Below are 27843 nucleotides of genomic sequence, written 5' to 3' on the forward strand. Positions count from 1 at the left end.
TAGATAGATAGATAGATAGATAGATAGATAGATAGATAGATAGATAGATAGATAGATAGATAGATAGATAGATAGATAGATAGATAGATAGATAGGTTTGTACATCAAGGTCCATGCCAGGGGTTGAGAAACCAGTAAATACTGATGTGGGTAGTGGAACAAAGCTAATATGGACAAGGACTTGCAATGTGGAATTGATGTAAAGCTACTAATCCAACTGAGAGAGGTCATATGCAATACATGGGAGTGCAATAGCGTTTGTAGCAGTTGAAGACAGCTACTATTGAAAGTGAAGATCCAGAGCCTATAGCACAGTGGGAGGTGTATTGAGCACTATTGACATAATTCATTTCAATTCTGGAATGATAAGCTAGCCACATAAGGAGATATGCATCAGATGCCTCTGATGTCAAGACACAAAAACTGCTCACAATACACTGAGGTCTCCAAAATCCTGAGGCACTATGAACAATGAATAGAGGAAGGGGTGAGGATTAGTGAGTGTCAGAGTCACAGTGCAGGATGAAGATAAGTGCCCCAGCCCCTGTTGAGATCTGAGGCAGCTGAAGACAGACAGTGATTGGAACAGGAAGAGGAACCGTCATGGACCACCAAGCCCCAACTTGGCCTGTACCTCTGACAGATACCATCAGATCCATAGAGGCAGGAGTCCACCATAGACAACAGGACCCAAGTTGCAGACCGTACAAAGGTGTCGTGAAGACTATCCAACATATAATAGCAGGATGTAAGATGCAAGTTGATGCAGTATATCCCAGCTGGGATAGTGTACAGGGACATCTGTGCACAATATAGACTAGATGTCCCCAAGTCCCAATAGGAGACACTACCAAGGAGAAAAGGTCCTGTGTTGCAGCCTTTGAGTTCCAGCTGCTGGCAACCAACCAGATGTAGTGGTAATCAACAGGCACAACATCAAAGGGTCTCCGTCCAGAAGAGCAAAGTCCTAGGAAAAGCTTAGATACTGTGCAGAACCTCCAACTCCCAGGCGGTTTGTAGAGGGCCCGAGTTTGAGGAACACACAGAGCTTTCATGTATCTATATAGATGTATATATAAAGATACGGTGTATTGATCAGTACTGCAGGATGTTTATTGGGTGTGAATCAATGCATGGCAGAATACAATTTTCTAAAGTGCAGACAGTTGAACTGAACATGTCAGTATTATATCAAAATATGTGCTTGATTGAAAAGAAAAACACAAATTCTAACTTCAGTGGGATTTCTGTGTACAACAGGTCCAGGTTTAGCCTTCATTGCCTATCCTCGAGCTGTGACCATGATGCCTTTTTCCCCTCTGTGGGCCTGCTTCTTCTTCATTATGATTGTATTTCTAGGACTGGACAGCCAGGTGAGGCCAGCATGTAGCAAAATAACCCACACAAGAACACATACAAAAAGAAAATTCAAATAATAGTCATATGAACACAATCCCAACTAGTAGCCTTTGTACAGCTCTGCTATTTTTCCTCAATTGCTCAGTACCTTTTTATTAACAGCTGGTCTGTGCACATGCATACACAAATGCAGTACACAACATCAAAAAGTACGCACATCTCATAACTTTGGCTTTTTTCCTGATTAGTTTGTATGTGTGGAGAGCCTGGTCACAGCCGTGGTGGATATGTATCCTTCCGTCTTCCGCCGTAAAAACCGCAGGGAACTCTTCATCCTGGCAGTAGCAATAGTATCCTTCTTCCTGGGCCTCATCATGCTGACAGAGGTTAGTTTGTGCAATTCTTTCAGTTTTAATACATACATAATAAGCATTTTATCACATTTGATTCAATAACTTTGATTTCAAAGTGATACTGAGCATAAATGCTACCAATCCATGGCCTTGTGAATTTAAGTGAAGTACTTACTGGGGCATTTTGTTTGAGGTTTTTTTTTTATGATTTTTTCCTAAGTCAGACTGTCGCCAAGCAGTCTGCCAAACTCATTTAAAGTGCCTGAGTTCACCTACTGTAGCTTCTCTTTAGCAACCTATTAAAATTCCTTCATATCCAGTCACTTGGCACAAATCATGCTGTGACACAGCCAACTGTGAATAACTTTTGTTGTTGGCAAATTGTTTCCACTTTAGTAAAATCCAAGCACATAATGGATAAATGACCTGAAAGCAATATTTTTGCGTCATGCAGGTTGTGTTTCATTTGTTTTATCTTACACTTGTGAACTCATGTCTGTCTGTCTGTCTGTCTCTACCCACAGGGAGGCATGTATGTCTTCCAACTCTTTGACTACTATGCAGCCAGTGGGATGTGCCTGCTCTTCGTAGCCATTTTTCAGACAGTTTGCATCGGTTGGGTTTATGGTGAGTTTGTTATTTAAGACTGTTGGAACTTAAAAATGCTCAGTGCTTAATTTGCTAATAGAGACCATCCATAAAATGAAAGGTGCAGATTGATGGTTTGAGTTCAAAGGAATTAAAGAAATGATCATTACTAGTTGAAAATAACTGCAACTTGTTTTATTAAAATAATAGTGTGCTGGGGTTTTTAAGCTCTCTACTGGTCAGGGTAAAATCTTGACACTGATCCAACTTTCCTCTGACCACAGGGGCAGATCGCTTCTATGATAACATTGAGGATATGATTGGTTATCGCCCCGGCCCTGCCATTAAATACTGCTGGCTTTTCTTCACTCCTGCAACATGCTTTGTGAGTTTTGCTTTATTAACAGTTCTCTTCTGAAAGTAGAGCAACCTCTGCTGGTCAAAATTAGAAATACATGTCAATAAAACTGAGCTAATATCTTAAGATGATACCAAAATTATACAGTCAAAGTATTCACTGGTGTATTAAATGTCAGTTATTTATCAGTGTTATCATACTTTCACACAGGGAACCTTTGCCTTTGCCTTAATCAAGTACTCACCTTTGAAGTACAACAATGATTATGTGTACCCGTTGTGGGCGGATGGGATCGGCTGGATCCTGGCTCTGTCCTCCATGCTTTGCATACCCCTTTGTATGGCATTCAAACTGTACAATACCCCAGGAACACTGAGAGAAGTAAGTCCGAAACTGTTTGGATTTTTCTGTGCATATGAAAAAACTGGCACCTTAAAGATTGAACCACAGAAACAAAAACAGTCAGATTCGTCATAATTCAGTATTTTTGAATGAACAATAGTTCAATTTGTTTGCTTCTTTGTTACAGAAGTATGTATACATATCTCAAGAGCATTTCCTTTTTGCTTTACTTTGAAAAAGTTCTGGATCATCCGTTCACTATTTCTATTGTCTGAAATTGGCACCTGCCATAGAATTCATCACAATATTTGAATATATTTATTTATATACACCGTTATCTTAAGTGAATAAAGGGAACTTCTATCTTCTGTTGGTTAAGGTATTCACCAAATAAGAATATTGTTCCAGGCAGGAAAACATCGTAACTTACCATGCCCCCACCTTCCCAAAACCATGTCCCAAATGCAGACACAAGCAAGCAGGTAAATGAGCAAGAGTACCTTTTAATGAGTTTACAGATAAATGACAACTAGTCCTGCAAGGCAGAGATGAAACGAATCCATCGCAAATCCCACTGAGATCATTCCAGCAGGCAACAAGATGAATCCAAAGAGGTGGTAATACGGAAAATCCAAATAACTGGGTGAAATGAAATGATGGCACAGAGAGAGAGGGAGAGAAACAAGACACACAGAGTTCAAGTTTCAAAATCATAATGAATGTCTTTAAGTTAAAAAAAGGTTTATTAGAAATTGAAGAACAATCGATCAGTTTGTCAGACATCATATCACTGACATGCTTTGTTTTTTTAATCAATTTTCTGTTCACAGCGTTTTGTTCTTCTAAGCACTCCTTCCACTGAGTTACCAAAGACAAAGCAGGAGCAGGAGGCACTCCATGCCATCTTTGCAGCAGACGGTGAAAGCCTCCATCAGAAAGCACCTCCCTCTCGAGATGGCTACGTCCCTGTTGGTGAAAAGGAGTCTCATTGCTAGAAGTTTGAGGATTGGAATCGGAGTCTATTTAGAGGTCAGTTGTCACTGTGAGGCTCTCAGTGACTGGCCCCATCATTGTTCTCTCTGTATTACCTCACAAGATAAGCTGGTGAAAACAGACATGTATGCAGACTTTTACAGTCTGCTCACCTGCTATTGGCTGCTGGAACTTTCTTCTTTGCATGTTGTCTTCAGTACACAGTGTTGTGCAAATAGCCTGAGCTGCCCTTCATTTCTTTATATTTTGCTAGCAAAATGTGAAATGGGTGCAGTGATCTACTGAAACATGCAACCATACATGGTAATAGAGCATGTGAGGCAAAAAGTAACCTTTGGGAATAGTTCTCCAGGCTTCCAGAAGGATATTTAGATGTTCTTTGGCTGTTGGCTATCTTTTGTTCCATTCTCTGTTAAGATGATCCCACACTGCCTCAGTAATGTTGCCTATGTGGAGGCCAACCCTTGACTATTAGTGTTCCACTGTGTGTTTTTCTGTCCAGGTACATTTTTACTGTATTGACAGTGTGTTTGGGATTACTACTAATCAGAAATGTTCAAGATTGTATTACATGGTGGGTGAAAATTTGATAGTACTTTTTTGCTTTCATAATTCCATCATTTTTGACAAGATTCCCAGTACCAATGGTTGAAATGCAGACCCATACCATGCTCCTTCTTTTTTGGCCACTTGTTCTGTTTCCTCAAATTTTTTAAGTACAAATTGCACACCATTCTAAGCTATGCTAGGTTTCCACGTAATAGGTTTTTAGGAATCACCTTGTTGGTGCAAAAATACTCTTTCTATGACAATACTGTTTTTGCAACAGGCAGCTAGTAAAGTGCCTAAAGATACAATTCAAAGTGAATTTTTCGCTAAGTTGTCTGTTGTGTGTAGACACAACACCGGTTAATACCTGGAGTTGGGCAACTTAGGTTTTTGCAAATAATTCACAGGTCAGTGTTAAACAGGTCATATATTAAAAAAAAAACATTCCTTCAAAAATAGTCAGGTCTAAGAATTGGGATGAATGAATGAAAAAGCAAACCATCTTCAGAAAGCCTGGAGATCAACCGCTAAAAAAATCAACAGTATAAAGAAACGATGGGGTGACTCAAGACTTTTGCACAGTACTGTACCATATGATGGCAACAGCAACATTACGCAAAGATTTACTTCCGTTATTTGAAAGTGGGTTGACATCTCATTTGCCTGTGGCAGAGTAACGTGACAATGTAAACACTGTTGTTACACAGTGGCAAAGAATTTACATTTGACTGTCTGCTTTCTAAGGAAGCATTTTCTTCTGTTGTGGACATCTCTAATGTTCAGTGAATCTCATTCTGGCTGCTTCATTAAATTTAACAGCCGCCTGCTGCAGACTGAGTGCAGGAAAGTGTCACATGATCGCACAGCTCACAAACCCCTCTGGGCTTAAATTAATCTGCTTAATGTATACAGAGGAGAACCACATTGTTTATCCACCAACAGTTGAGGTGTTCTCTCAGGATTGGTAAAAAAAAAAGTCACAAAAAACATTACTACACAAGGTGTTTTAGTAACCAATGCTTCAGGATACAAAGACTGGTTACATTTCTACAAATCAACCCACTTAAACTCTGTTTGTTTATTTTTATCTTAACACTGTTTGTACCATTTTAAAGGCTTCTCTGTATAATTTTGGTCTGCTTTGGGCACTGCAGATTTGTATTGATGTTTTATATTAAATGTTTATGTTAAATGTTCAGATTCTTGACATGGATTTAATTTAGTCTTGTTTTAATGTGCCTTATGTCTAATTCTGGGAATGTATGAAATAAAGTTAAAAGGTACCCAAAGCAAAGGGACAGTTGATCCACTTAGATTATATCAGAAGTGAGTTCCAATGCAGGAGATTCATTCCAAAAAAGAAGAAGAAGAAGAAGCTTGTTATCTCTTTCTGCTGTATCGCATTGAACTTCAGCCTGTGTTTCTTTTTCTTTACATGTTGAAATGAATATATGATCACTGATTATGGAGCATGAACACTTTTTGTTATAAGATTTTATACACTAAAACACTTTTTTTAAAATGAATGAATACAAATACCTTCATTTGGAACATATATTTCTACTACATGTGTATATTTTGTGGGACATCTTCAGTGAATTTGTGTTGGCCTTGATTACAAATAAATGTTTTACATTTTAGCAATTGTGTATGTGATGCCTCATTTCCAGTTATGAACATTTATGTAGAATTTTACATTCAAATCACACAACCCAACCAGGACGTCTACGCTATAGGTAAAAAATAAATGCTGTATTTTATGTTTTGACTATTTAAAGTGTACTTAATCGTACTTAAAAAACATCATGAAGGTCAGTAAACACCCACAACATCACCTGTTCACACCTCTGCCCTCGGGCAAGCGCTACAGGAGTCTGACATCGAGGCCTAAAAGACTCAAACAGCTTCCGCCCACAGGCCATTAGTCTCCTGAATAAAACAATTTACACAGTCCCTCTCTTACCTCATCACAGCTATAGAATGCAACTGTATTATTATGTTGTATTTATTATTGTCTGCTATCACACTAATCAGTACAGATCTCTTTGCAAACTTGCACAAGAATAAACAAAAAGCCTCAGGTCTCTGACTCATTTCACTGTTTGCAGATTTATTACTTGTACTTTCTCTGTGAATTTCTTGGACATTTTTATAATAATAATAATAATGTATACTTTATTGATCCCTGTGGGGAAATTCCTCTCTGCAATTAGCCCATTCACTCAGTGGGCAGCCATTGGGCGCCTGGGGAGCAGAGTGTGGGGACGGTACCTTGCTCAGGTGTGCCTCAGGGTAGCCGTTCAGTGGATTCGAAACCCCGACCTTCCAGTCATGGGGCCACCACTCTACCTACTGAGCTATCCCTGCCCTTATTTACTCATTTTATTTATTTTTGCCTTATTAAATTTTTATAACTTTATGCTATTTGTCATATCAGAATGTCTCTGACTGCTGTGTGAAGTGAGTCTCAGTATAAACTGTATTTCTGTATTATTATTATTTACATATGACACATATGACACTACTTCTGTTTCTAAACATCACCCCTGACACCTGTCTATGCCCACTCCACCTTGCCTGCACTCTCTTCTTCACCTCTCTTGTGCACTGTGTGTTGCTTTGGAAGTCATTTAGCTCGCCTTCCTTCACTAAACCATGAACCCATCTATCGCTCCTACCACACACCTCACCAATGTCTCACTCCTCTCATGCAGTGCCACCCTCATATACTTATGCTCCTAACTGATCGTTGCCCCTCTTCTAAACCCAGATTTAACAATTCTTTCCCATATCATAATGGTGTGACTCATCAGCTTTATCTCAGCACTGCACATCACCCTTCTTTTTGAAAATTGCTTATCCTTTCCCCAGACATCCGCTCACTCTTCATCACTGTGTTAAACTATCTAGTCAAAACTCCACTGCCCTCTCTTCAGAACATATTCATACTTCTACAAGTTTGTCATCTGGACGCACTACCTTTGCACTCTTTGCCCACCTCATAGTTGCCCTCTCCTACCTTACTGAGCCTCTTCACTTCCTGATTCACAAACAGTCCTCTATCCTCCCCCTCATTTTCTTCATTAATCAACCCGTCAGTGTACTCCTTCCACCTTCTCAGCACACCCTCTTCATTTGTTTGTTCAGTATTTTTTTGTAGATTGTATTGTCATGATCCTTTTATTGTTTTATATTTACTACTTGTGAATAATCTTTCTCACTATAGAATGATGGACTATTTGGAAGTGGCCTCATAACCCTTCTCAGACTGGTGGGCACCGACAGTTGGTTGCCTGGGATAATTTTTGATGTTTTCCCTCTGTGGAATTATGGTAGCACACACCTGAATGCTCTGATGATCACATAATCAAATGCCTTTGATTGACATGACCTCTTAATTCCTCTGAAAGCCATTAAGGTGTGCTTAAATTTTCATGTAGACTGTGTTTCTGCATTTTTGGCTTAGTTTTTCATCAATAAATATTAATGACACCATGTGATATATCATATCATGTTTTGTTCATGTCAGGTGGTATTTAGCTAATTTTAAGGCTGGAGAGGTCGGATGATATTTTATTTTTAAATCTCCTGGTATGTGAACCTAGAAGTGAAAAAGGGCGCACTTTCTCTTTACCATGACTGTAGATGTCATATGCCGCTACACATCATCAGCATGAGAAATCGATGCATATATGTACAACGCCGGAGTGTTAGTCAGTATCAGCCATCATACCAGGTATTCCAGGCAGATGCATATGCACTCCCGGTTGTAGTTTCTTATCATTTTCTGTCTTATAGTACACATATAAAAATGTAGAGGTTTATGAATTTAGTTTTAGCCCTTGGCTCTTCAAAGTAGAAGACATTGTCTTACATCAGTATAAAGAATGACAGGCATTTAACAAACTCAAAAACAAAACATCAGAATCTCTTATACAAGGAAGTATTTATAGGCAGTGACCCTGAGGAGATGGTATGACTAACACAAAAACTTCCTCTGTCGTTTCTTCAAAGTGGTGAAAATCCTCAGAAATATTAGTGAATTGCTTAGGGTATTCTCTTCTAGTGTTTTGACAGAATTCGGCATGTGGTCCTGAAGTAAAATGTCACAATTTGACATTTAGTGTCAGAAGTGTGAGTTACTGGAAAAGGTGAGGTACAGGCTGGAGTGCAGCACCAAGCTATTTGGTGTCAATTACTTGGTGTAACACCAGGTAAATGTGTTCTATAGCTGTTTTGATACAGAAAACACTGAATTAATCTGGTTAATGATTGGTTTAACAGAACCAATATGTTCGAAAGTAATAATTCCACTCCAATTGTAAAAGGATTGTTACTGTGCTTCTGATAATATTGGGGTTGTTTTTCCATTCTTTTCTTGGCAGTTAAATGAGTCTAAGGTGTGAAACTTTGCACTCCGACCTCCCCAAAGACAAAATTGCATTCCTTAGCAAGGCAGCACTGAAAGCAGCCGGTGAAGGGATCCATGTGAGATGCAGAACAAAGACCAAAATTTACATATTTATTTTGGAAATAAAAAAATCTGAACCTGGATGAAAAGAAAATCAGAAACTTGGTGCAGCTTGGTGCAGTGGAAACTTACAAGCAGTTCTGGGTGACTGTAGACTGTAGATATATTTTTCTTTATTTTTCTTTTTATTTATCTTACAAACAATAGACACGGTGAAAAATGCTCACAATTCATTTTCATGCATTATATCTTGTGATAACAATTAACTGGAAGGCACATTTATGTTTAAAAAGTGCCATTCATGAACCGATAGCTTCTGTATTTAAGTAAATGCAGTGACTACATTGATGTCAAGACAAACTACTCACAAATGCTTGTCTATTTAATTGCTGAATTAATGCACAATCAAGTTAAACACTTTAGGTTATATTCAGTTAAATTGAACCTTAATTAGTCAGTTAAACGTATTTCTTAAAATAATAAAATTGTTGATATTGTCAATAATCGTTTTTTTTCTTGTTTTTGTAAGCACTGCAAAGACATTTCTAGACAGCCTCCTGCAGCCTCTTTCCGGGCCAATAGGTGGTGTATGTGGACAGGTAACCGAGCAGAAGCGCTGATACCGTGGTCCAGATCAGACTACTGTGTGCTTCGTGGCTATCTGTCTGTGCCGATCTCTTCCTGCAGAGGTCGCTGCAGTCACCTGCATACGCCACTGTTTACGGAAGTCCAAGTGACGTGTCAGTGTCCAGCGAAGCATTGTGGGAAAGAAAGTGGAGCTGACACGGCCGCTGATGGCAGACTGCTCAATTTAGCAGATATCTTCGACTAGTAAGCAGCCGTAAGAAGCAGAAATTTAGGGTAACGATGCGACTCCTTGAAGCTAATGTCAGCTGGCTGTGAGGAGGTCGGACTTATGCCGGTGTCATCGCTGCTCACCTGCGCACGGGCGCTCGAAGCACAGAAGTGGGATCCCGTATCAATGGACCGCAGCGTTTTTATTTCCTTTTCCGAGGGAGGCGAATAAAGTAGTGACGGATTATATCCCCCCACGGTGGATGGGTGGTGGGGGGGCGACCGCGCTCCCACATTCCTTTCAACGTTTAAAGTATTTCTGAGGTTTTCTATCGAAAGGCGCCGTCAAAGATGTCGACCAGCAGTCCCGAGGCGGTGAAGAAATTACTAGAGAACATGCAGACGGATCTGCGGTCTCTCTCCATGGAGTGCAAGAAGAAATTCCCCCCTGTCAAAGAGGTTAGCCTGCTAGTTAGCTTCACCGAGCCCCGATTTTTAGCAGTTTGCATCCGTTTGTGAAGCTCGTTTTATGTTTTTATTAGGGTTTACATTAAAAAATGTATGAGCTCGTTCTGTCACAGCAACCGTGGGGCCTTTGAGTTGTTCCCATACTGTACTTCTCATAAGTTGTATCAGCTGCTGGGCCTCCCCACGCTTAATATGTTTGGTGTAATGCGTTTAAACAGAAGCAGATTCACAAAAACACCGAGCTAAACTTTTTTACGTAGCTACACTTTAAGTATCTTTGTTAGATGTAACTTATGTCAAAGGCGTAAACACTGAAGTTAAATTTTCAGTGGCTATGAAAAGGCAAGTAAAAGTGAGAAAACGTGTATTTTGGGGATGGGGTGAACTAACTATTCAAGTCAAGCAATGTAAATGTACTTTATTTTATTTTGTATTATTTTATTTGATGCTAGCATCTTTGGGCAAGAGTGGTTGGGCCACTGTCACCCACCTTGCATAGGGTTCACACCAAAGTTATTATAGTTAAGTAAAACTAAATGTGAGAAAACATTTTAGTTAGCTAAACTAAAAATAAAAACTAGACCTTCTAGAACTAGAAGCGATTTGAATGGGAAAAACAAACTAAAATAAAATGTATTATAGATGAAATATACTTAGTTTTGTTATCTGTTAATTTGTTAAAATTTGCTATCACAAACTGCCTGATGAGACTTTTATGATCATGTTTTTTGAGGCTTTTGATGTCTACAAGACTGAGTCAGCATTCAAAAGGTTCTGTTTATATTTTAATATCTCTACAGATTTTTTTTAAAAATCTACAACTAACACTGAAATTAATAAAAACTAAAGTGAAACCAGTCAACCTGCTATGGAAACTCACTGAAACTTAAAAAGGAAAACTAACAATATAATAAAAAGTAATCAGAAAATACAAAACTGTATTAACTCAGACTCAGAGTCCATGCAGGTGTCTGGCTGCAGAAATCAAAGATACATGGGAAACACAGTCATTTTTAAAACCAGATGTGATATGAGCATGGATGCCACAGATATCATTTGACAGGGAGTGATTCTCGTGATATAAGCGAACAGGCCCTTAAAACCTTTATTCCAATTTATCTTTATTTTTTAAAGTAAAAAGTCTTTGTTTTTAAGGGCTTTGGTGATACTCGGCCTCTGTTGACCTTTCCTGTCTGCAGTCTGACACTGAGAGTTGGTTTCAACAGGCTTGTTAATTACTGACACAGCCAAGTGATTTCACACACACATTGTTGTTTGAATGACTTACTGTATTATTAAGGCCTTCACACTGGCTTTGTTGCGTGGCACTGTTTTGTTGGTGACATTTCTGATTACTCAATGACTGGAGCACAAACGATACAAGGCCGTGTACAAAAGAAGTACACTTGAACATTTCACTTAGAAATGTAAGCAAGTAGCATGATAAAATGTCAAGTTTAACTGTACAGCAGGCATATGCGGGGGCATAGACAACAATGTCGGCAACACTTGTAACTCATCAGTATTCATATTGGAACAACCGCTGGTAGTCGAGGCTGACGTCTTTATGTGAGGCTTTTGTGACCACAGCAGCACTCGTCAGCCAGCTCAGCAGAGCAATTCATATCACGCCATGGCAGCTTAGTTTGTTTCCCCTCAGGGTTCACCTTGGATAGAAGCAACATTCCCATGGAGAAAAAAAGGGGAAATAGCTCAGCAAGTGCTTCCATTTCCTTTGTGTTTTGCTCACTACAGATTTAGTCCATTGACTTCAGTGGTTGATGTTTCAAAATGAGTGGTATGGCCATCAAAAGACATGGCACGCGACTGATCTTACGTGTTGAACTGATTTCTGGCCCTTGCCTAAGGGGTCTTATGAAGTTGCTTCAAATATTGATTTTTCATCAGTGAGGTTTTCCCATCCTTATCAGGCTTTTTCCCCCCAAGGGATCAGAGTATTGAAGAGATCCCTTTTGATGTTCCTCCCAACCTGAGTTACCGCCCGCTCTGATCAATGGTGTTGTGATTGAAACAACGTTTTCCAATCGAAACTGTCATGGTTAAATTTGCGGCGATGTTGTCATGCAAGAAACAATCAGGGTACTGTGGTTGCTCTTTGAATTGATTTGTGCAGCTTTTTCATCGTGCTAATGTGGCCATTTTTTCCCCTCATCTTTAGCGTCTACGTTTTAGAGAACTGTTCTAGGGACTTCTAAGGGACTTATGTCTGTAGTTTAATTGTAAAACTAAAATCTCAAATGCTTGCAGGTTTACTACTGAAGAACAAAATGTGCTTTTTCCCCGACTGTCTTCATTCCATTTCCTCTCCTGTTTCTCAGTCCATCTCCCACAGTGACACTACATGCAAGAGAACGAATCACATTGTTTTGTTTTTTTTCTTCTCCCTCAATCACTCATAGCCTGTCTTACAAAAACAGCATGACACATGTAATGTAATAGAATAGAATAGCCTTTTATTCTACAACCAAATTATTATATACATTTTCAATTAAATAATGAATGAAATGGAAATAAGTATTTGATCACTTGAATTTTTGTGGCCACTTCCAAACAAATGAACAGTCTGTATTTTTTATGGTATATAATTTTAATGGAGAGAAACATTATATCAACCAAAGATTCTGACAAAATGCATTGTATAAAAGTTACAAATTAATTTCCATGTCATTGGGTGGGAAACAAAATTGATCTGCTACAATTCAGAAAGAATCTGGCCTAAGCCTACCCCTAACCCATTGATTGATTCATTAGATTACAGATACTTCTGACCTCAACTCATTATGTGTCTAAAGCATACCTGTCCACAAAATCAGTTTCTTCCAATCCAACCTTTCCACCACCATGTGTGACACCAAACAGGTGCCAAAAAATGCTGCACACAGCCACCAGCAAGAAGCTTGGTGAGAAGGTGAAAACTGTCAATGTGGTTATTTGGAAATGACCATCAGTCACCCTCTGTCTGAGGCAAGAGCTTGCTGCATGGTACAGGACTTCACCAAACTAAAGGGCTGATGGTTTGGGCCATATATCAACAGCTTCCTTTCCCTTAACTAGAAAACTGAAGATGGGTCTTGGATGAGTCTTTCTGCATGACAGTTACCCAAAACATATTACCAAGGCAACAAAGAAGAAGCAAATTACCATACCATACCACACCACCTTTATTTATAAAGCACTTTAACATAAAACCAGAGTTCACAAAGTGCTGTACATGCTAATAGCATAAGTAAAGAAAATTAAAATGAGATAAGATAAAATAAATAACTAAAAAACTAAAATAAATTGAAACATGTTAAATTAAGGTCATGAAGTGACCATAGTGACCAAGTCTCCAGACCTCATTCCTATGGAAAATCTGTGGAGTGAGCTGAAGCTTCAGTCGCCAAGTGACAGCCAAGAAACTTTAAAGGATTTAGAGTTTCTGTAAAGAGGAGTGGGCTAAATTCCCTCCTGAGATGTTTCAAACCTGGTGACCAACTACAAGAAATGTCTTCCCACTGTGCTTCCTCTCTCCCCTCTCTATGTCTCTCTCTCTCTCTCTCTCTCTCTCTCTCTCTCTCTCTCTCTCTCTCTTAAAATAAAATTACTATTAAAAATTAGAGAATGTTCATTATTTTGTAAGAGAGCAATCCTACAAGAGTGTCAACTAATTATTTCCAGCCAGCCTTGAAAATTTTCAAATGTATATCGTGATAGATATTTTTGGACATATCGCCCTGCTCTATATACTATACAGACACAACTCTCACTGTTACATTGAAAAAGGCCTTTCAGAAAGTTACTCAGTTTAGAGTCTCACAGTACAACATGTTTAAGGAAGTTAATCTGTCATGTTGCTTGTTATGTGTGACCAACAGCCAGAAATGCCATAAGAAAGGCATGGCAAGTTTATTTGTATAGCACAATTCAACAACAAGGTGATTCAAAGTGCTTTACAGAGACATTAAAAAACAAAAACAAATAAAAAGCATGATTTAAAATTGATTAAAAAAAAAAAACAAACAGTAGATAAAATCAGTAGTTAAAATGTAAGTTTTGAAATTTAAGCTTAAAAGTGTGGATTTGGTGTTTTATTCAAATGCAGCTGAGAACAGGTGAGTCTTCAACCTGGATTTAAATAAACTGAGTGTTTCAGCTGATCTGAGGCTTTCTGGGAGTTTGTTCCAGATATAAGGAGCATAAAAGCTGAATGCAGCTTCTCCGTGTCTGGTTCTGACTCTGGGAACTGATAAAAGACCGGATCCAGATGACCTGAGGGATCTGGAAGGTTCATACTGGGTCAGGAGGTCACTGATGTATTTTGGTCCTAAACCATTCAGAGCTTTATAGACCAGCATCAGAACTTTAAAGTCTATCCTCTGACGGACAGGCAGCCAGTGTAAAGACCTCAGAGCTGGACTGATGTGGTCCACTTTTTTGGTCTTAGTGAGGACTCGAGCAGCAGAGTTCTGAATGAGCTGTAGTTGTCTGACTGATTTTTTAGGTAGACCTGTAAAGATGCTGTTACAGTAGTCAAGCCTACTAAAGATGACTGCATGGACTAGTTGTAAGAAGAGTAAGAAGTACTAAATGACTTTTTTAGTTTTTCTGTTTGTGTACTCCCAGTCAAGTCCTGAGATTTCAAACTTAGCATCTCATTCTTTATGTAATGTCCTCGAATCCCACATGTGGTCATGTTTACACAGTGTTTTGCACATGATACTGATAATGGTCAAATAATAAAATACTGGTGGTTGGTATCAGATTAGCAGATAAATGATGTCTATTCTGAAAAGCAGTAACCTTTTGACTTTTTCCTTGTGTTGAGCACATTCAGAATTTTGTTTAGTGATGGCCTAAATAATCTGCTTTGAAAGCTGTTAAAGTGAACACATACCAAGTGTCTTTGAAGGTAGATACAAACTCAAAGAATTAATTCTCAGCCAGGGATTCTCTGCAGCGTGCTGCTTAATGTGACTGATAATGTATCTGTTCAGTGATACCAGAATAGTTGACTTTATGACATAGATAAGAGGGCAAGGTTTTTAACTGGTAAATTTTACTAGAGTAACACTGCAGTTACCTTTGAATAGACTTTCAGATACACCAATAAAAGAACTCATGTATTAACATAGACAGTTTCTGGTGTCTCTCTCTGTTGCAATGGCATCATCAAGCCAGTGGTATTATCCTCAACAGTGTGGAGGCTTTTTAATGCTGACAGTTTTCCAGAGACAAGTGGGGGGGATACTTTTTACGCTAGAAAGCTTAAACAGCACTTTCTATGAGGAAGCAGAGAGAAAGATCAGTTTGTCTGCTGGGGAGAAATGTTGCAACTTCCTGTCAACCACAGACTCCAACAATTAGTAGGCTAATGTGAAAATATTTTTATTGTGAAAAGTTTTAATGGTTTTGTGGAAACTCACTGGCATTTTTTTCATATGGGAGGGTTCAGTTGGAGGCGGAATAAAGGACACACAATCTGTTTCTAATTGGAGAACTTGCTTGTCTCTGTTCAACTGACACACAGATTGTCAGTTCATATATGCCTTTAGTTCTCCTTTCATTTTTATAGAGTAGTCACTGTGGTTATTAACAGATATGGCTACTTCAGCAAAGGCAGGCCTTTTAAAAAGTACAATCCATTCTCTCATCACAACGTCAAAAACTTTGACTTAACAAAGTGCGCACATATTTCCCACGACTTTGTCTGCATGCTGCAATATTTCTAGTGCACTCTTTTGAGTTGAATAGATAGTTGTTGTTGCACAGGTTGCAAATACACTCACTGGCCACTTCATTTATTACATCTTGCTAGTAACAGGTTGGACCCACGTTTCCCCTCAGAACTGCTTTAATCTTCATGATGCAAATTCAACGAGGTGCTGGAAACATTCATCAGAGATTTTTTGGTCCATATTGACATGACAGCATCACACAGTTCCTGCAAATTGTTCAGGATTTCCATTATACCAGTGTCCCGTTCCACCACATCTCAAAGGTGCCCTATTGGATTGAGATCTGGTGACTGGAGGTTATCTAGATGCGCTGAACTTGCTGTCAGGAAACCAGTTTGAGATAATTTGAGATTTGTGACATGGTGCGTTATCCTGTTGGAAGGAGTCATCAGAAAATGGTTCAACTGAGGCCATAAAGGGATGGAAACGTTCATGAATACTCAATAGGTTGCAGTGTATTAAACCTGGGGGAACCTGATGCGGTCTTCTGCTGCTGAAGCCCATCTGCTTTAAAGTTCAATGTGTTTGCATTTAGAGATGCTCTCCTGAAAAACACCTTGGTTGTAACAAGTGGTTATCTGCCAGTTAGCTCAAAGCAGTGTAGCCATGTTCCTCTGACCTCTGACATCACTGAGGCGTTTTCACCCAAAGAACTGACGCTATTCTCTGTAAACTCTAGAGATGGTTGTGCAGAAAATGCCTGTAGATCATCGTTTTTTTGCAAATCCTCAAACCTGCCTGTCTCGCACCGACATCTATGTTCACAGTTACTTAAATCACATTTCTTTTTCCATTCCGATACTCACTTTGAACTTCAGCAGGTCTTGATCATGTCTACATGCTTAAATGCATCATGTTGCAGCCATGTGATTGGTTGATTACGTATTTATGTTAACGAGCAGTTAAACAGTGTATATTGTATAGTTATAAGGGGTTCACAGTTGTGAAGATGGCACAACACATCCTGGCCTGCAGTTAACAGCAAAGGCTCATGTTTGATATGCTGTATAATTGTGTCGTAACTAATTGTTGCAGTCTGAAACTCTTTCTGTCACAGCTTATGTAAAGCCAGAATTTGCTGTTCTGATGCTGGATTTTTCACTCGTCTGTGCTGATGGAAATATCAAAAGTAGCAACAGGAAGGTTGCAATTATTTCAGACTAAAAAAAGCTCTCTGCGCTCCCCTCATTTTCCTGCAAGCCGCTATGGTTCGGTTTCTGGAACAAAAGGAGAAGAGGGAGAGAAGCTTTTTTTTTTTATTTTATTTTATTTTTTTAGAGATTAACTTTTAGGGAGCTGTATGGTAAAAGATTTTCTGAAAAAGCTTAGCCATTAAGCAGGGGTTGTTACCAGCCGTTTAGTAATTTATGAATTGCGATCCTTCAAAGTGGCTCGACTTTTGTGACATGTTGGTGTATTGTAATCATGTTGTTACAGTATTTATCCCGTCAGTGGTGCCTAATCCAAAGAGGTGTGCCTTTTTTTAAAAATGTCTTTCTTTAGCCAAAATTATACCAGCCTTTTAAAAAGGCAGTGTGTGTACTTCTGTAGCCACAAAGGTTAAAGCATTATGTTGTTTTCGTGAGGAGAATTACAAGACAGATGGCAGTACTGGCCCTGCAGACGGCCTTTGAGAACAACTGCTCATAATAAGTTTTAAACAGTTTTTTAAAACATGTCTAAACAGGTGTTTTTGTATGTGGAACAACTGGGGCAAGAAGTGAAATTACAGTTAAAATTGAAACCATGTAGGAATGAGGAGTGGAGTACTGATGGGAAACAAAGATGGGAAAGAAAACATCTTGAGAGGCTTGCCGTGGCATGCAGTTGTTGAAGAAAGATAAGAGCGGCCTCTCCGTCCCCACATGCCATCCTCCTCCTTTTACCCTTCCCCATTCTATGACAGTGCTCCTCACAGCTGTTTTGAACATCTCAAGCTTAGAGGAATACCTCACTGGGTGTTCCTCATAAGATGAAGATGTTTTTCTACAACTGGGCCTTCCTATTTTCCGCTACACCCACCATTACAAGTAGCCATGTCTACCACCAGCGGTGCATGTATGCTGCACTGTCAGCACCTTTCAATTTGATGTCACATCAAACAGTTACCTAAATGTCTGTCCTCTTTCCTCTCTAGGCTGCAGAGTCTGGTATAGTGAAGATTAAGACGATAGCAGCCAGGAACACAGACATATTAGCAGGTGAGTGATAATAGAAGTACTTAGTTGTTCTTCAATTGGCTATGTGTGCAGAGCTAGTGCTTTAAACTGCAACAAGCTTATATTCAAATGTTCAGGGAGACGGCAGTATTCATGATTTTCTGTTCACACACAACTGCATCCTGCATACAAGTGACAGACTGAAATAGTCACTGGGCTTTCATATATTTTCCTTTCATAATGCATGCATTCAGCCAAAGGCAAGTCATGTACAAACGGCCTTTGACTCCACCCCAAAAAAACCAAACAAAAAAGTCATTGTGTTTATTAAGTTATATGATAAATGACTCTTTTATTTCCCTCCTCTCTGAGCTTTGTTTGCAGTCTTTTTCTGGCTCTTTCTAGCTTGTTGCTCTGAATTATTGAAGTATTTTCAAACGGGGCTGGTCTCTCAGCACTCGTATAGAAAATTGGTTCTAGCGCCGTCTCTGTAAACAAGTCTAGCTTTTTGGTAGCATTTGCAGAGTTGACACATAGTTGACATTTCCTGAGTTCCACTGATGACTGTCCACAACCTGCTGCCCCTCTATAGCTGTGAACTGTACAGCAGCTCACTGTTCACTGTTTCAACTTTAAGTCTACTTGACGCATTAACTTTATGGTGATTAACTGGGAAACCTGTTGTGCAGGTGTAAATAACTGGTGAACCTAAATTCAGTTTAATAGTTCAATAATGCACTTTTCACTTTTAAGTGCTGTTTAAAATGAGATGATAAAAACCTCAGTGCAAAATGGGTACCTTTTTTTTAATTATTATTATTGTTGAGCTAGAATAGTGTTGCATGATTCACACTTGAGAATAATTGTTATTGTAAGTTGATACCTCCATGTATTCTTTTCATTTACTCTCCAAAGTTTTCGTTCTGCAGTACCAGACTTCATGAAATCAGAAGCAAAACAAAAGCAAACACATGTATATATTTTTTTTACTTTAAGGCATTTCATTAGAAGTAAATTGCATGATGACATCTTTAAAAAAAAAAAAAAATCTCTTACAGGATTTTTTTTAACTTTATTTGTGTCTCTTTTTCCTGCAGCCCTAAAGGAGAACAGCTCAGAGGTTGTGCAGCCTTTCCTGATGGGCTGTGGCACCAAAGAGCCAAAGATCACACAGCTGTGTTTGGCCGCCATCCAGAGACTCATGTCCCACGAGGTCGTATCTGAGGTGAGGGCTATAAGCTAGCCTTTTATTTGAAAATAGGATATTTATATTTTCATATGTATGATCTGCAGATGTGTACACAAGAAGGGAATCTAGTGTGTAGAAGGCCAAATAAAACCACAGTGTGGTAACAAGCAGTGCCGAATTGAGGACAGTTTGATTGATACATGTTAATTTACACACATCACAATAAATGCAATAATAATCATCAGGCTGTTAGACTAATGCACTCATTGGTGAGTTGCTTTTGGCAGGTGCACTCAGTAAGAGGCCTTTGCTGATTCGCTGTGTGACATTGAGCTTCACAAATACAGTGTGATTGTTATTTCAAAGAGTGGCGAGTCGGTGCGTGCGTCCTTGTTGGAAGGTTGTTCCCAAGTGAAGAAAACTCTTTTATAGAGAACACAGCCATGAAAAACACATTTTTCGAGTTTGTGATTGAACGACTCATTAAAAACAACGGAAAGTAGATGTGCTGTTTTTTCTTTTTTAGCATTATTTGAATCTTTCGGGTTGTGGCCTTCTGTTGTTTTTTGTTTGATTACCTGGAAGTAAATAAAGACTGTTTTAAACCTCAATGTTTCATGCTCACCTTCAGTGTGTAAGCATGGACAAATTAAGGCTTGATTGATATCCAATTGGGTCAATACTGCAAGCACTGCAACACATCAATACCCAATCAAGCAGTGTAAATTTAATTTGACCTCGTTCCTGCCACTGGTGGTTACATCTCAAAGGCGCAGACCACCTTTACCACTTCCACTGCTCATTTTCGTGAAACCCGTTGACCTAGAAAATCTATTACTTGAACAGTTTAACATCATCTTTATGCGCAGTGGCAGTTAAACAACTCAGAAAAACTGAGTGGAATAAGGTACCGATCTCAGGAAAGGGGAGGCTACAATAACTTCCAAATTGAAATCGTCGTTTAATGGTAGCCTGTGTAATGGGTGTAGGGGTTTTCGACCTTTTAAACAACGCAGCTTTTGGCAGACCTGAGATGTGAGCGGTTTCCAAGATGTTACCCCAGAGGTGTTAGCACACTGCAAAGCAGGCTTTCTTCATTTTAATCATCATTTGTTGGATTACACTAAAATAGATTTCAAAGCTCTGTTTGTTTTTGTTTGTTTTCTTTTTTTTTTCCTTTGGTGGGAGAAAAGATGCGCTCGGCATTCCCTGAGAAAATTCTTTGTCAGAACTGGTCACGCTGGGTTACTTAGCGCTAATTCTTATCAACTATTTTTGTCACACAGATCTCGCTCTCACGCTCTGTCTCTCTCTTTCCACGCAGTAGTTTACCTCAAACACTGAAATGTTCTGAATCCCAGGACATCCAAGAAGAAACTTAACTAAATTTAAACCCTTGTTGCTGACCAGAGGAAAAATGGCTGTTTCTTAAAGCTGTATCCTTGAAAATAGCTGTGAATTTTAACTGTGAATTAAAAGGAATAATACATTTTTAATCATTCAGATTCATTGTTATTTCCCCCACTCACCAGTAGTAGATGGGTAGTAATGTTAGTTAAACAGACTGAGAGTTTAAGCGTTTAGTATTTTATTTTACAAATACAAAAAAGTTTGCACACAAAAACAGCACAGCGTGGAGAGCGGGTTGATGCAGGTCAATCCAGTAAAACAGAAAGCAGCTTCTAACCTGTGCTGTTTCGTTTCATAAAAAGAAAGAAAAAGAAATCCTAAACTTCTTGAACCTCCGTGGCCAAAACAACAAAACCATGCAGGAGTAGCTCCCCTAAAACGGTGGTCTCTAACAAAAGCAGCCAGGAGCAGAGGTCAGGTGAACCACACCAAGTAGGCGGGACATAGGAGAAAGACAGGATGGTGAAGAAGTACAGGCCTCTCCAAACCAACTGAGATTTAGTTCCCATCTATCTCCCCAAGCATGTCTTGTCTATTCACGGTGATCTCAGCAATAAATTCACATCATTTCATTCTTGAATCCACCTGGACATTTGTGCCAAATTTGCAGAAGTTCCTTGAGGCATTGCTGAGATATTGCATTGAGGAGAGTAGACGACTCTAAAGCAGTGCCTTCAGGCAGGGCTGTGGCAGAGCATGAGATGCGTTCATATTTGAAAATTGAGTTTGTTTGTTATCTTGTGAATTGAGCCAGTTACACATAAAAGCAGCTGTTAGGGGGATGCATGTAGATTTATTTTGGATAGCTTGACCCTGAGAAAGGACGTGCGGTGTCACTTACTATCAGCAGAAACTGACAGTGAGATCTGGTGTTATTGAACTGGGTGATGTTGTAACCCCAAGCAGGCACAACCATCTGCTCCCACAAGAGTGTGTTTTTGTGCATGTCTATTATTTATGGCTGTTACCTTGGGCAAGCCAAAGGCCTGATATCAGCTAGGAACTCTGATAATGCCTCCTAAATTCAGAGTGTGGCTATGTACTTTAGTTGTGTGTGTGTTTGTGTGTGTGAAACAGGCAGCAGCAGGGAACATCATCAACATGTTGTGGCAGCTGATGGAAAATGGTTTGGAAGAGCTGAAACTTTTACAGACAGTCCTCGTCCTGTTGACCACCAACACAGTTGTACATGATGACGTGCTATCCAAGGTAAAAGCATAGACACACACACTGTTTGCATGTATTATATGGATGAACAGTATAGTAGCAGTAGTTTGTTTTTTCCCCTGTGCCCAGGCTATTGTGCTGTGTTTTCGTCTGCACTTCACCAAGGACAACATCACCAACAACACAGCAGCTGCCACCGTTAGACAAGTTGTCACCGTGGTGTTTGAGAGGATGGTGGCTGAGGACGAGCGCTTTAAAGGTTAGAGTTCATTGGTTCTGAAAGTAGGAAGATGATACAGTAAAATTCTGAGATGCTTAATATTACAGATGGTGTGAAAAACTGAAAAGTACATCTTTACACCTTAAGCTATTTAAATAGAACATAGATAAAAATGCTTTTAAATTGCAAGCTAATTTACTGTGTAATGTATTTTGTATTTAACCTCAAGGCATTGTGGAGCAGCCCCCTCCTGTCCAGGGAAACACCAACCGCCGGTCTGTTAGCACTTTGAGACCCAGTGCAAAGGATGCATACATGCTGTTTCAGGTATGTCCACCAGGGGGCGGTAGCCTTCTATAAGCCGTCCTGCCCTCTTGTCAGAGTTGGTTAGATGCTGATTTTGAGATCTTTCTTATAATCTCAAATTGAGGTCCAGTAAAACTAATTCAGAAATATTTCTTTTCATCTCTGAAATGAAGTAATTTTTTAAAAGAGGGATTCGGTTGTCTTGAAGTCTTTCACCCACATTACACTTTCATGTGATGATGATTGTTCTTCACGCAGAGCTCGGTCAAAGCCCTGTTTCAGCCACTGTGATGTGGGTAGGACAACACTGCATTGTTTTGAAGGCTGTTGTTCACCTTCCTGCAGGACTTGTGCCAGCTGGTGAATGCTGACGCCCCCTACTGGCTGGTGGGGATGACAGAGATGACACGGACGTTTGGCCTTGAGCTGCTGGAGTCTGTTCTTAATGATTTCCCCGGTGTATTCCTGCAGGTAAAGAGAGAAAAAAGAGCGAGTTTGTGAACATCTAGACCAGGGGTGGGCAATCTCAGTCCACGAGGGCAGGTGTCCCTGCAGGTTTTAGATGTGTCCTCGAACCAACACAGCTGATTTAAATGGCTAAATTAGCTCCTCAACATGTCCTGAAGTTCTCCAGAGGCCTGGTAATGAACTAATCATGTGCTTCAGGTGCGTTGACCCAAGGTGAGATCTAAAACCTGCAGGGACACCGCCCCTCGTGGACTGAGATTGCCCACCCCTGATCTAGACCAAAAACAAGGTGTCAGACCAGAAGTGGCAAAAAAGAGAAAAGTCTGCTCATTGTTAGGTTCCAACTTTTTTTTATTTTAAAAGGTTTAGATCCATCTGATCCATCTTGTCCTTTCAATAAAATTCTTAATGAAACATTCTACAATAAAATAAATTAATTCACAGGATGTTTTGGTCTCCCTTTGCTTCCTACCCAGCATCAGGAGTTCAGTTTCCTGCTAAAAGAAAGAGTTTGTCCCCTCGTCATCAAGCTCTTCTCCCCTAACATCAAGTTCCGGCAGGGCAGCAGCAGCGCTGCTTCACCAGCTCCTGTGGAGAAACCTTACTTCCCCATCTGCATGAGGTTGCTGCGTGTGGTCTCCGTCCTCATCAAGCACTTCTACAGCTTACTGGTAAGTAACTGATCCGTTGCGATGGTTGGGTGGTCAAAACAGTTGTCTGATGGTTGTTTTTTTTATGTCTAAGGGATTTTCTTAAGCACAGAGCTGATGCACTTAATTGATCCAGTCAGATTAGCATTGGCTTACCCAAGCAGTAGTTTTGTCTTAGTTCTCCTCCAAGCACTTTAATGAGCTTAACTACAATCGAGTAACTCAGCATTCCAGCTGTTTTTATTTAGTGGCATTTATTCAATTTTTGAGGTGGAATTTTTTTTTCTTCTTTTTGCTCAAATTGATCAAAAAGCCGTTCCACTTCCACAAAACCAGAAGGTATTCAGAGATTTTGCATCACTTTCAGTCTGATATGTGTGTGCTTGGCTTGCAGGTGACTGAGTGTGAGATCTTCTTGTCTCTGTTGGTGAAATTTCTGGATGGGGAGAAGCCTCAGTGGCTCAGAGCAGTGGCTGTGGAATCAGTCCACAGACTGTGTGTGCAGCCTCATTTGTTACGGTAAGCAGCTTTAAAAAAACAACACAGATTTTTAGTTACAGGGTCTGGAAACTTGCGTTTTTTTCCTACTTTAGTTTAAAACAATATAGCTGATTCTGCACAATTACATTCATTAAGCCCTTTTGTGACTAAGGTTGTTTAACTGTTTCTCAGAGTGCAGTTTGGCCTAATGAAACTTGGCAAAGTCTGAAGTGTCCTTTTTTTTTTCTTTCTAATACAACCCCACACTGCTGTGATCTCACTCTGCTCTTCTCTGTTTCAGTTCGTTCTGCCAGTCTTATGACATGAAGCAGCACTCCACTAAAGTGTTCAGAGACATTGTCAATGCCCTGGGATCCTTCATCCAGTCCCTCTTCATCGTTCCCAATGCGGGAAACGTGGCTGCTGTCGGCGCGCCAGCTGGTAAGTTGACTGAGTTGTCCTTATTTAGAATTTCTATTGATGTCAAGGAGATGTGTTCAAATGGGCCTGAAATTCAGATTTACTGCACTTATACCCCCTTACCTCATTCCTCTCCGGCTTTTGTTGTAGGTGGGTCGGGTTCAGGTGCTCAAGGCACAGCACAAGGCGGTCCAGGCACAGGAGGGGTCAGCGGCACCCTGACTACCCAGGCTGCATTTGAATACCGTGGTACCTGGATCCCCCTTATGACTGTTAGTGTCCAGGGAAGCGCCAAGGCCACCTAGTAAGAATTTCTTTTGTACATACTGAATAATCTCCCCTTATTTATTGTGTGTTTATAAGGATGTAATTCCAGTCACAGATGCAGAAAGTAAACAGTTCCAGGACCGACTAGCTTTGTGCTGCAAAGTGGCATAAATATAGACAAGCTTGTCATTTTTTTAATTTATTTTTTCCCCCAAGATGTTGTTTCTGACATTAATGATACAGCAGATCAAAAGTTATTTGCTGAAAAGAAATGGCTGCCTAACATGTTAATGGTCTTGGAAAAGGAGGCAGCTCTTATATGTCAATTTTCCAGACAGAAACTTCAGTTCATGTACTTCACCTCATTTCTCTTTCTCCATCTCTCTCCCAGCTTAGAGATGCTGGACAAGGTTGAGCCCCCATCCATCCCAGAGGGCTACGCCATGTCAGTGGCCTTCAGTGCTCTGCTCGACCTGGTGAGGGGCATCACCACCATGATTGAAAGAGAACTGGCCGCGGAGGAGGAGGCAGCTGCTGAATTTAGAGAAGCTCACCCTGACCAGGAGTGGAAGCCGCAACCTGGTGAGAATGTACAGAGGGAAAAAATGTTCTTTGGAGCGTTTTATTCTCATGATACACCCTGACAAGAAGGATATTAATCAGTTGAAAATATATGAAAGCAGACATATGGAGATGGGGAAGCAGGAGTGGTGGGTATAATGGTCTAGCCTGTCATGATTCTGGGTGGTAGCACTCGTACAAACTCTAGTGACCACAATTATAGCCGAACCTCTTTATAATTTCAAATAAGAAGTGGGAAAAAAATTAGAGATGATCAATTTCTTTTCTTTTTCCCCAACATGAGACTGTCCAGATTGATGTGATAGCATTCAGGAATAAACCCCGTAATGTTTTGTTTGTCTCAGGGGCTCACCTGGTGTGGGAGGAGATGGTCAACGCCTGCTGGTGCGGTCTCCTGGCTGCACTGTCTCTGCTGCTGGATGCAAGGTACGGATTCTGGAGTCAGCAGACATGTGATTCAGACAGGAACGTTTTAAAGCTTTAGTCATTTGTAAATTGCACCACATTAAAGATTACTTTAAACGCACGATGTATGCTTAACAGATGAATACACATTTAATTTCCCGTTCAAGTGTTTGTTCATAGAACTAGGAGGTGAGTTTTTGTGCTGCTGAAACAGACATTATCATGTTGTAGTTATTAATTAATATTAATAATAGCTCTGTGTCCAACATAACAACCCTCAGGTCAGTGGCTTAGAGTTTAATGGCCTATTTATTTTTTTTATTGGCTTGTGTTTTTATATTTTTAAATAGTCATGCAATTTAATTAAAACAATATTTCAGATGATTTCACTTACAAAATGGAAAACGATACAGAAGCTTGAAATTAATATGGCGTGACCATGGTCTCTAATGCGGTCACTTCTCCGTTAGCTGCAGGTGTCGCTCCCATGTTAAATAGGACGGCGCCCTCAGCCTTCATCGAGCTGTATAATTTAACCAGTCTGGTATCTGGTGTCAGACTAAGTTAACTAGTCATCTGCATATTTTAATACAACCTGTGCGAATCTTTCACGGTGTAAAACTAACAGCGGTGGATGGAGCAGCTACAGAGTTTGCTTCTCTTCAGTTTGTTGATCAGGTGGTTCGATGCAGGACTCCCGCTCACTTTTTCCCAGTTAAGGTTTTAATGGTGATCAGATGTTTTGGTGCTGCTGTTTTGGATGCTAGAAACATGTTTTCTTTTACTCTGAGTTCACTGTCTCAGTAATGGCTCTGCCTATTTACTGTTCACAGCGTGTAATGCTGTAGACTCTGGCTCTGACATTAAACTTTGCCAGCATCACCATCACTGCTTCTGTTGTGTTATCAGCGTTTTTGCTGAAAAACTGGAGGCTGCCTGGACTTAGGGTTGTCATACGCTGCTCCTAAATATGTTTGTAGTGCAGGGTCTGTTTTAAGTCGCAAATGTGGGTTTACATCTTTTAACACAACAGCCCGCTACACAGCCGTGCATTCAACCAAGTATAGAAGCATCCGTGCTGAGAATTTTCAATAATCAAATATATGAATTACTCGATAAATCGTTGCACCCCAGAATTAGTCCCCCTGATGCCAACATCATTTTTTGCTGGTCCCCACAACATAATATTCCTAGCAATGTGTTTCACTGTGGGGATGGAGTTCTTGTGGTTGTAGGTTTCTCCCTTCTTTCTCCAAACATAAGCAGCGTCTCTGTGGCCAAAGAGCTCAAGTTTTATCTCACCTGATCAAAGGACGCACTTCCAGTCCAGGTTGTCCTCAGCATACTTCAGTGTCTGTTCTTCCTGTGTTTTTCTTGGTCTGCAACCTCTCAGCCCATTCCTGTGCAGTATTCTAGTGATTCACTAAGTCACTAGCAGTTGTGACTTTAGACACATTTGTCACTAGTTTTCTTTCCAGCCTTTGAAATATTTAGCTTCCTGCCTCTGTCAGGCTCTGTGGCTCTCTTTGAATTTCTTAATGATACTTCTCACTACAGTTCTTGACACTTGGAGATGCTGTGATAGCTTTCTATATCCACCTCCTGCTTTGTGAGCATTAGCAATTCTTTTTGTGGAGTCAAAAGAGATTTCTTGTTTTTGACATGATGCTTTCTCAAGTGTCAGTTGGAAGAAAACCCTCAGTTTTAACTTGAGTTTACAAGTTTTGAGCATTACAAAGTTAAAACACATCATTGCCAAGGTCAGCTTTTCAGCTGCTAAGAACACAAACTCTGCTCATTTTTATTATTGTGTGCAAACAGAAATAATTGATGGTTTCTAAAGAAGACTCATTTGTTTAGACGTGCTATGTTGAAAATTCTTCACTTGGTCATAAAAGTACTTCGAAAGAAATTCAAATTTCATTGCTGGGTTTAATAATTTTGCCTTTATCTATACATATCCTATCATGTTCTAATAATGAATAAAGGTCTGATATAGCCTTGGCAGCATTTCTTAGGATATAAATATTAAATTAGACAATAAGGAATACAATCTGCAGTGTGTTATGTTTCACTTTTCTGTCCTCTTTCTTCCTTTTCTCACGT

At 39.8% G+C, this 27843-nt stretch overlaps 2 protein-coding genes across 5 annotated transcripts in view; both read left to right on the top strand.

The window, feature by feature from the left end:
* The window catches only part of slc6a13 (solute carrier family 6 member 13), a 19117-nt gene extending 12935 nt beyond the window's left edge, over positions 1–6182 (top strand). The window contains exons 10-15 of the mRNA XM_005927838.3: positions 1261–1373; positions 1608–1745; positions 2237–2339; positions 2585–2685; positions 2869–3039; positions 3831–6182. Coding sequence (XP_005927900.1) covers positions 1261–1373; positions 1608–1745; positions 2237–2339; positions 2585–2685; positions 2869–3039; positions 3831–3995 — 791 coding nt within the window. The 3' untranslated portion in view covers positions 3996–6182. The remainder of the gene's footprint in view (positions 1–1260; positions 1374–1607; positions 1746–2236; positions 2340–2584; positions 2686–2868; positions 3040–3830) is intronic.
* Positions 6183–9747: 3565 nt separating this feature from the next.
* mon2 (MON2 homolog, regulator of endosome-to-Golgi trafficking) overlaps positions 9748–27843 on the top strand; it is a 39389-nt gene continuing 21293 nt past the window's right edge. For 2 of the 4 annotated variants that reach the window (XM_005927841.3, XM_014335331.2), the window contains exons 1-13: positions 9748–10267; positions 18152–18215; positions 19271–19398; positions 21850–21981; positions 22069–22198; positions 22389–22486; positions 22811–22936; positions 23410–23604; positions 23978–24102; positions 24365–24504; positions 24634–24787; positions 25142–25332; positions 25677–25758. In XM_005927841.3, coding sequence (XP_005927903.1) covers positions 10160–10267; positions 18152–18215; positions 19271–19398; positions 21850–21981; positions 22069–22198; positions 22389–22486; positions 22811–22936; positions 23410–23604; positions 23978–24102; positions 24365–24504; positions 24634–24787; positions 25142–25332; positions 25677–25758 — 1673 coding nt within the window. In that variant the 5' untranslated portion in view covers positions 9748–10159. The remainder of the gene's footprint in view (positions 10268–18151; positions 18216–19270; positions 19399–21849; positions 21982–22068; positions 22199–22388; positions 22487–22810; positions 22937–23409; positions 23605–23977; positions 24103–24364; positions 24505–24633; positions 24788–25141; positions 25333–25676; positions 25759–27843) is intronic. The other 2 variants (XM_014335332.2, XM_014335333.2) reach the window with 1 other exon arrangement.

Source organism: Haplochromis burtoni, unplaced genomic scaffold (assembly GCF_018398535.1).
Source record: "Haplochromis burtoni strain Fernald_Lab_line unplaced genomic scaffold, NCSU_Asbu1 Contig_104, whole genome shotgun sequence".
NCBI classification, from domain to species: Eukaryota; Metazoa; Chordata; class Actinopteri; order Cichliformes; family Cichlidae; genus Haplochromis; species Haplochromis burtoni.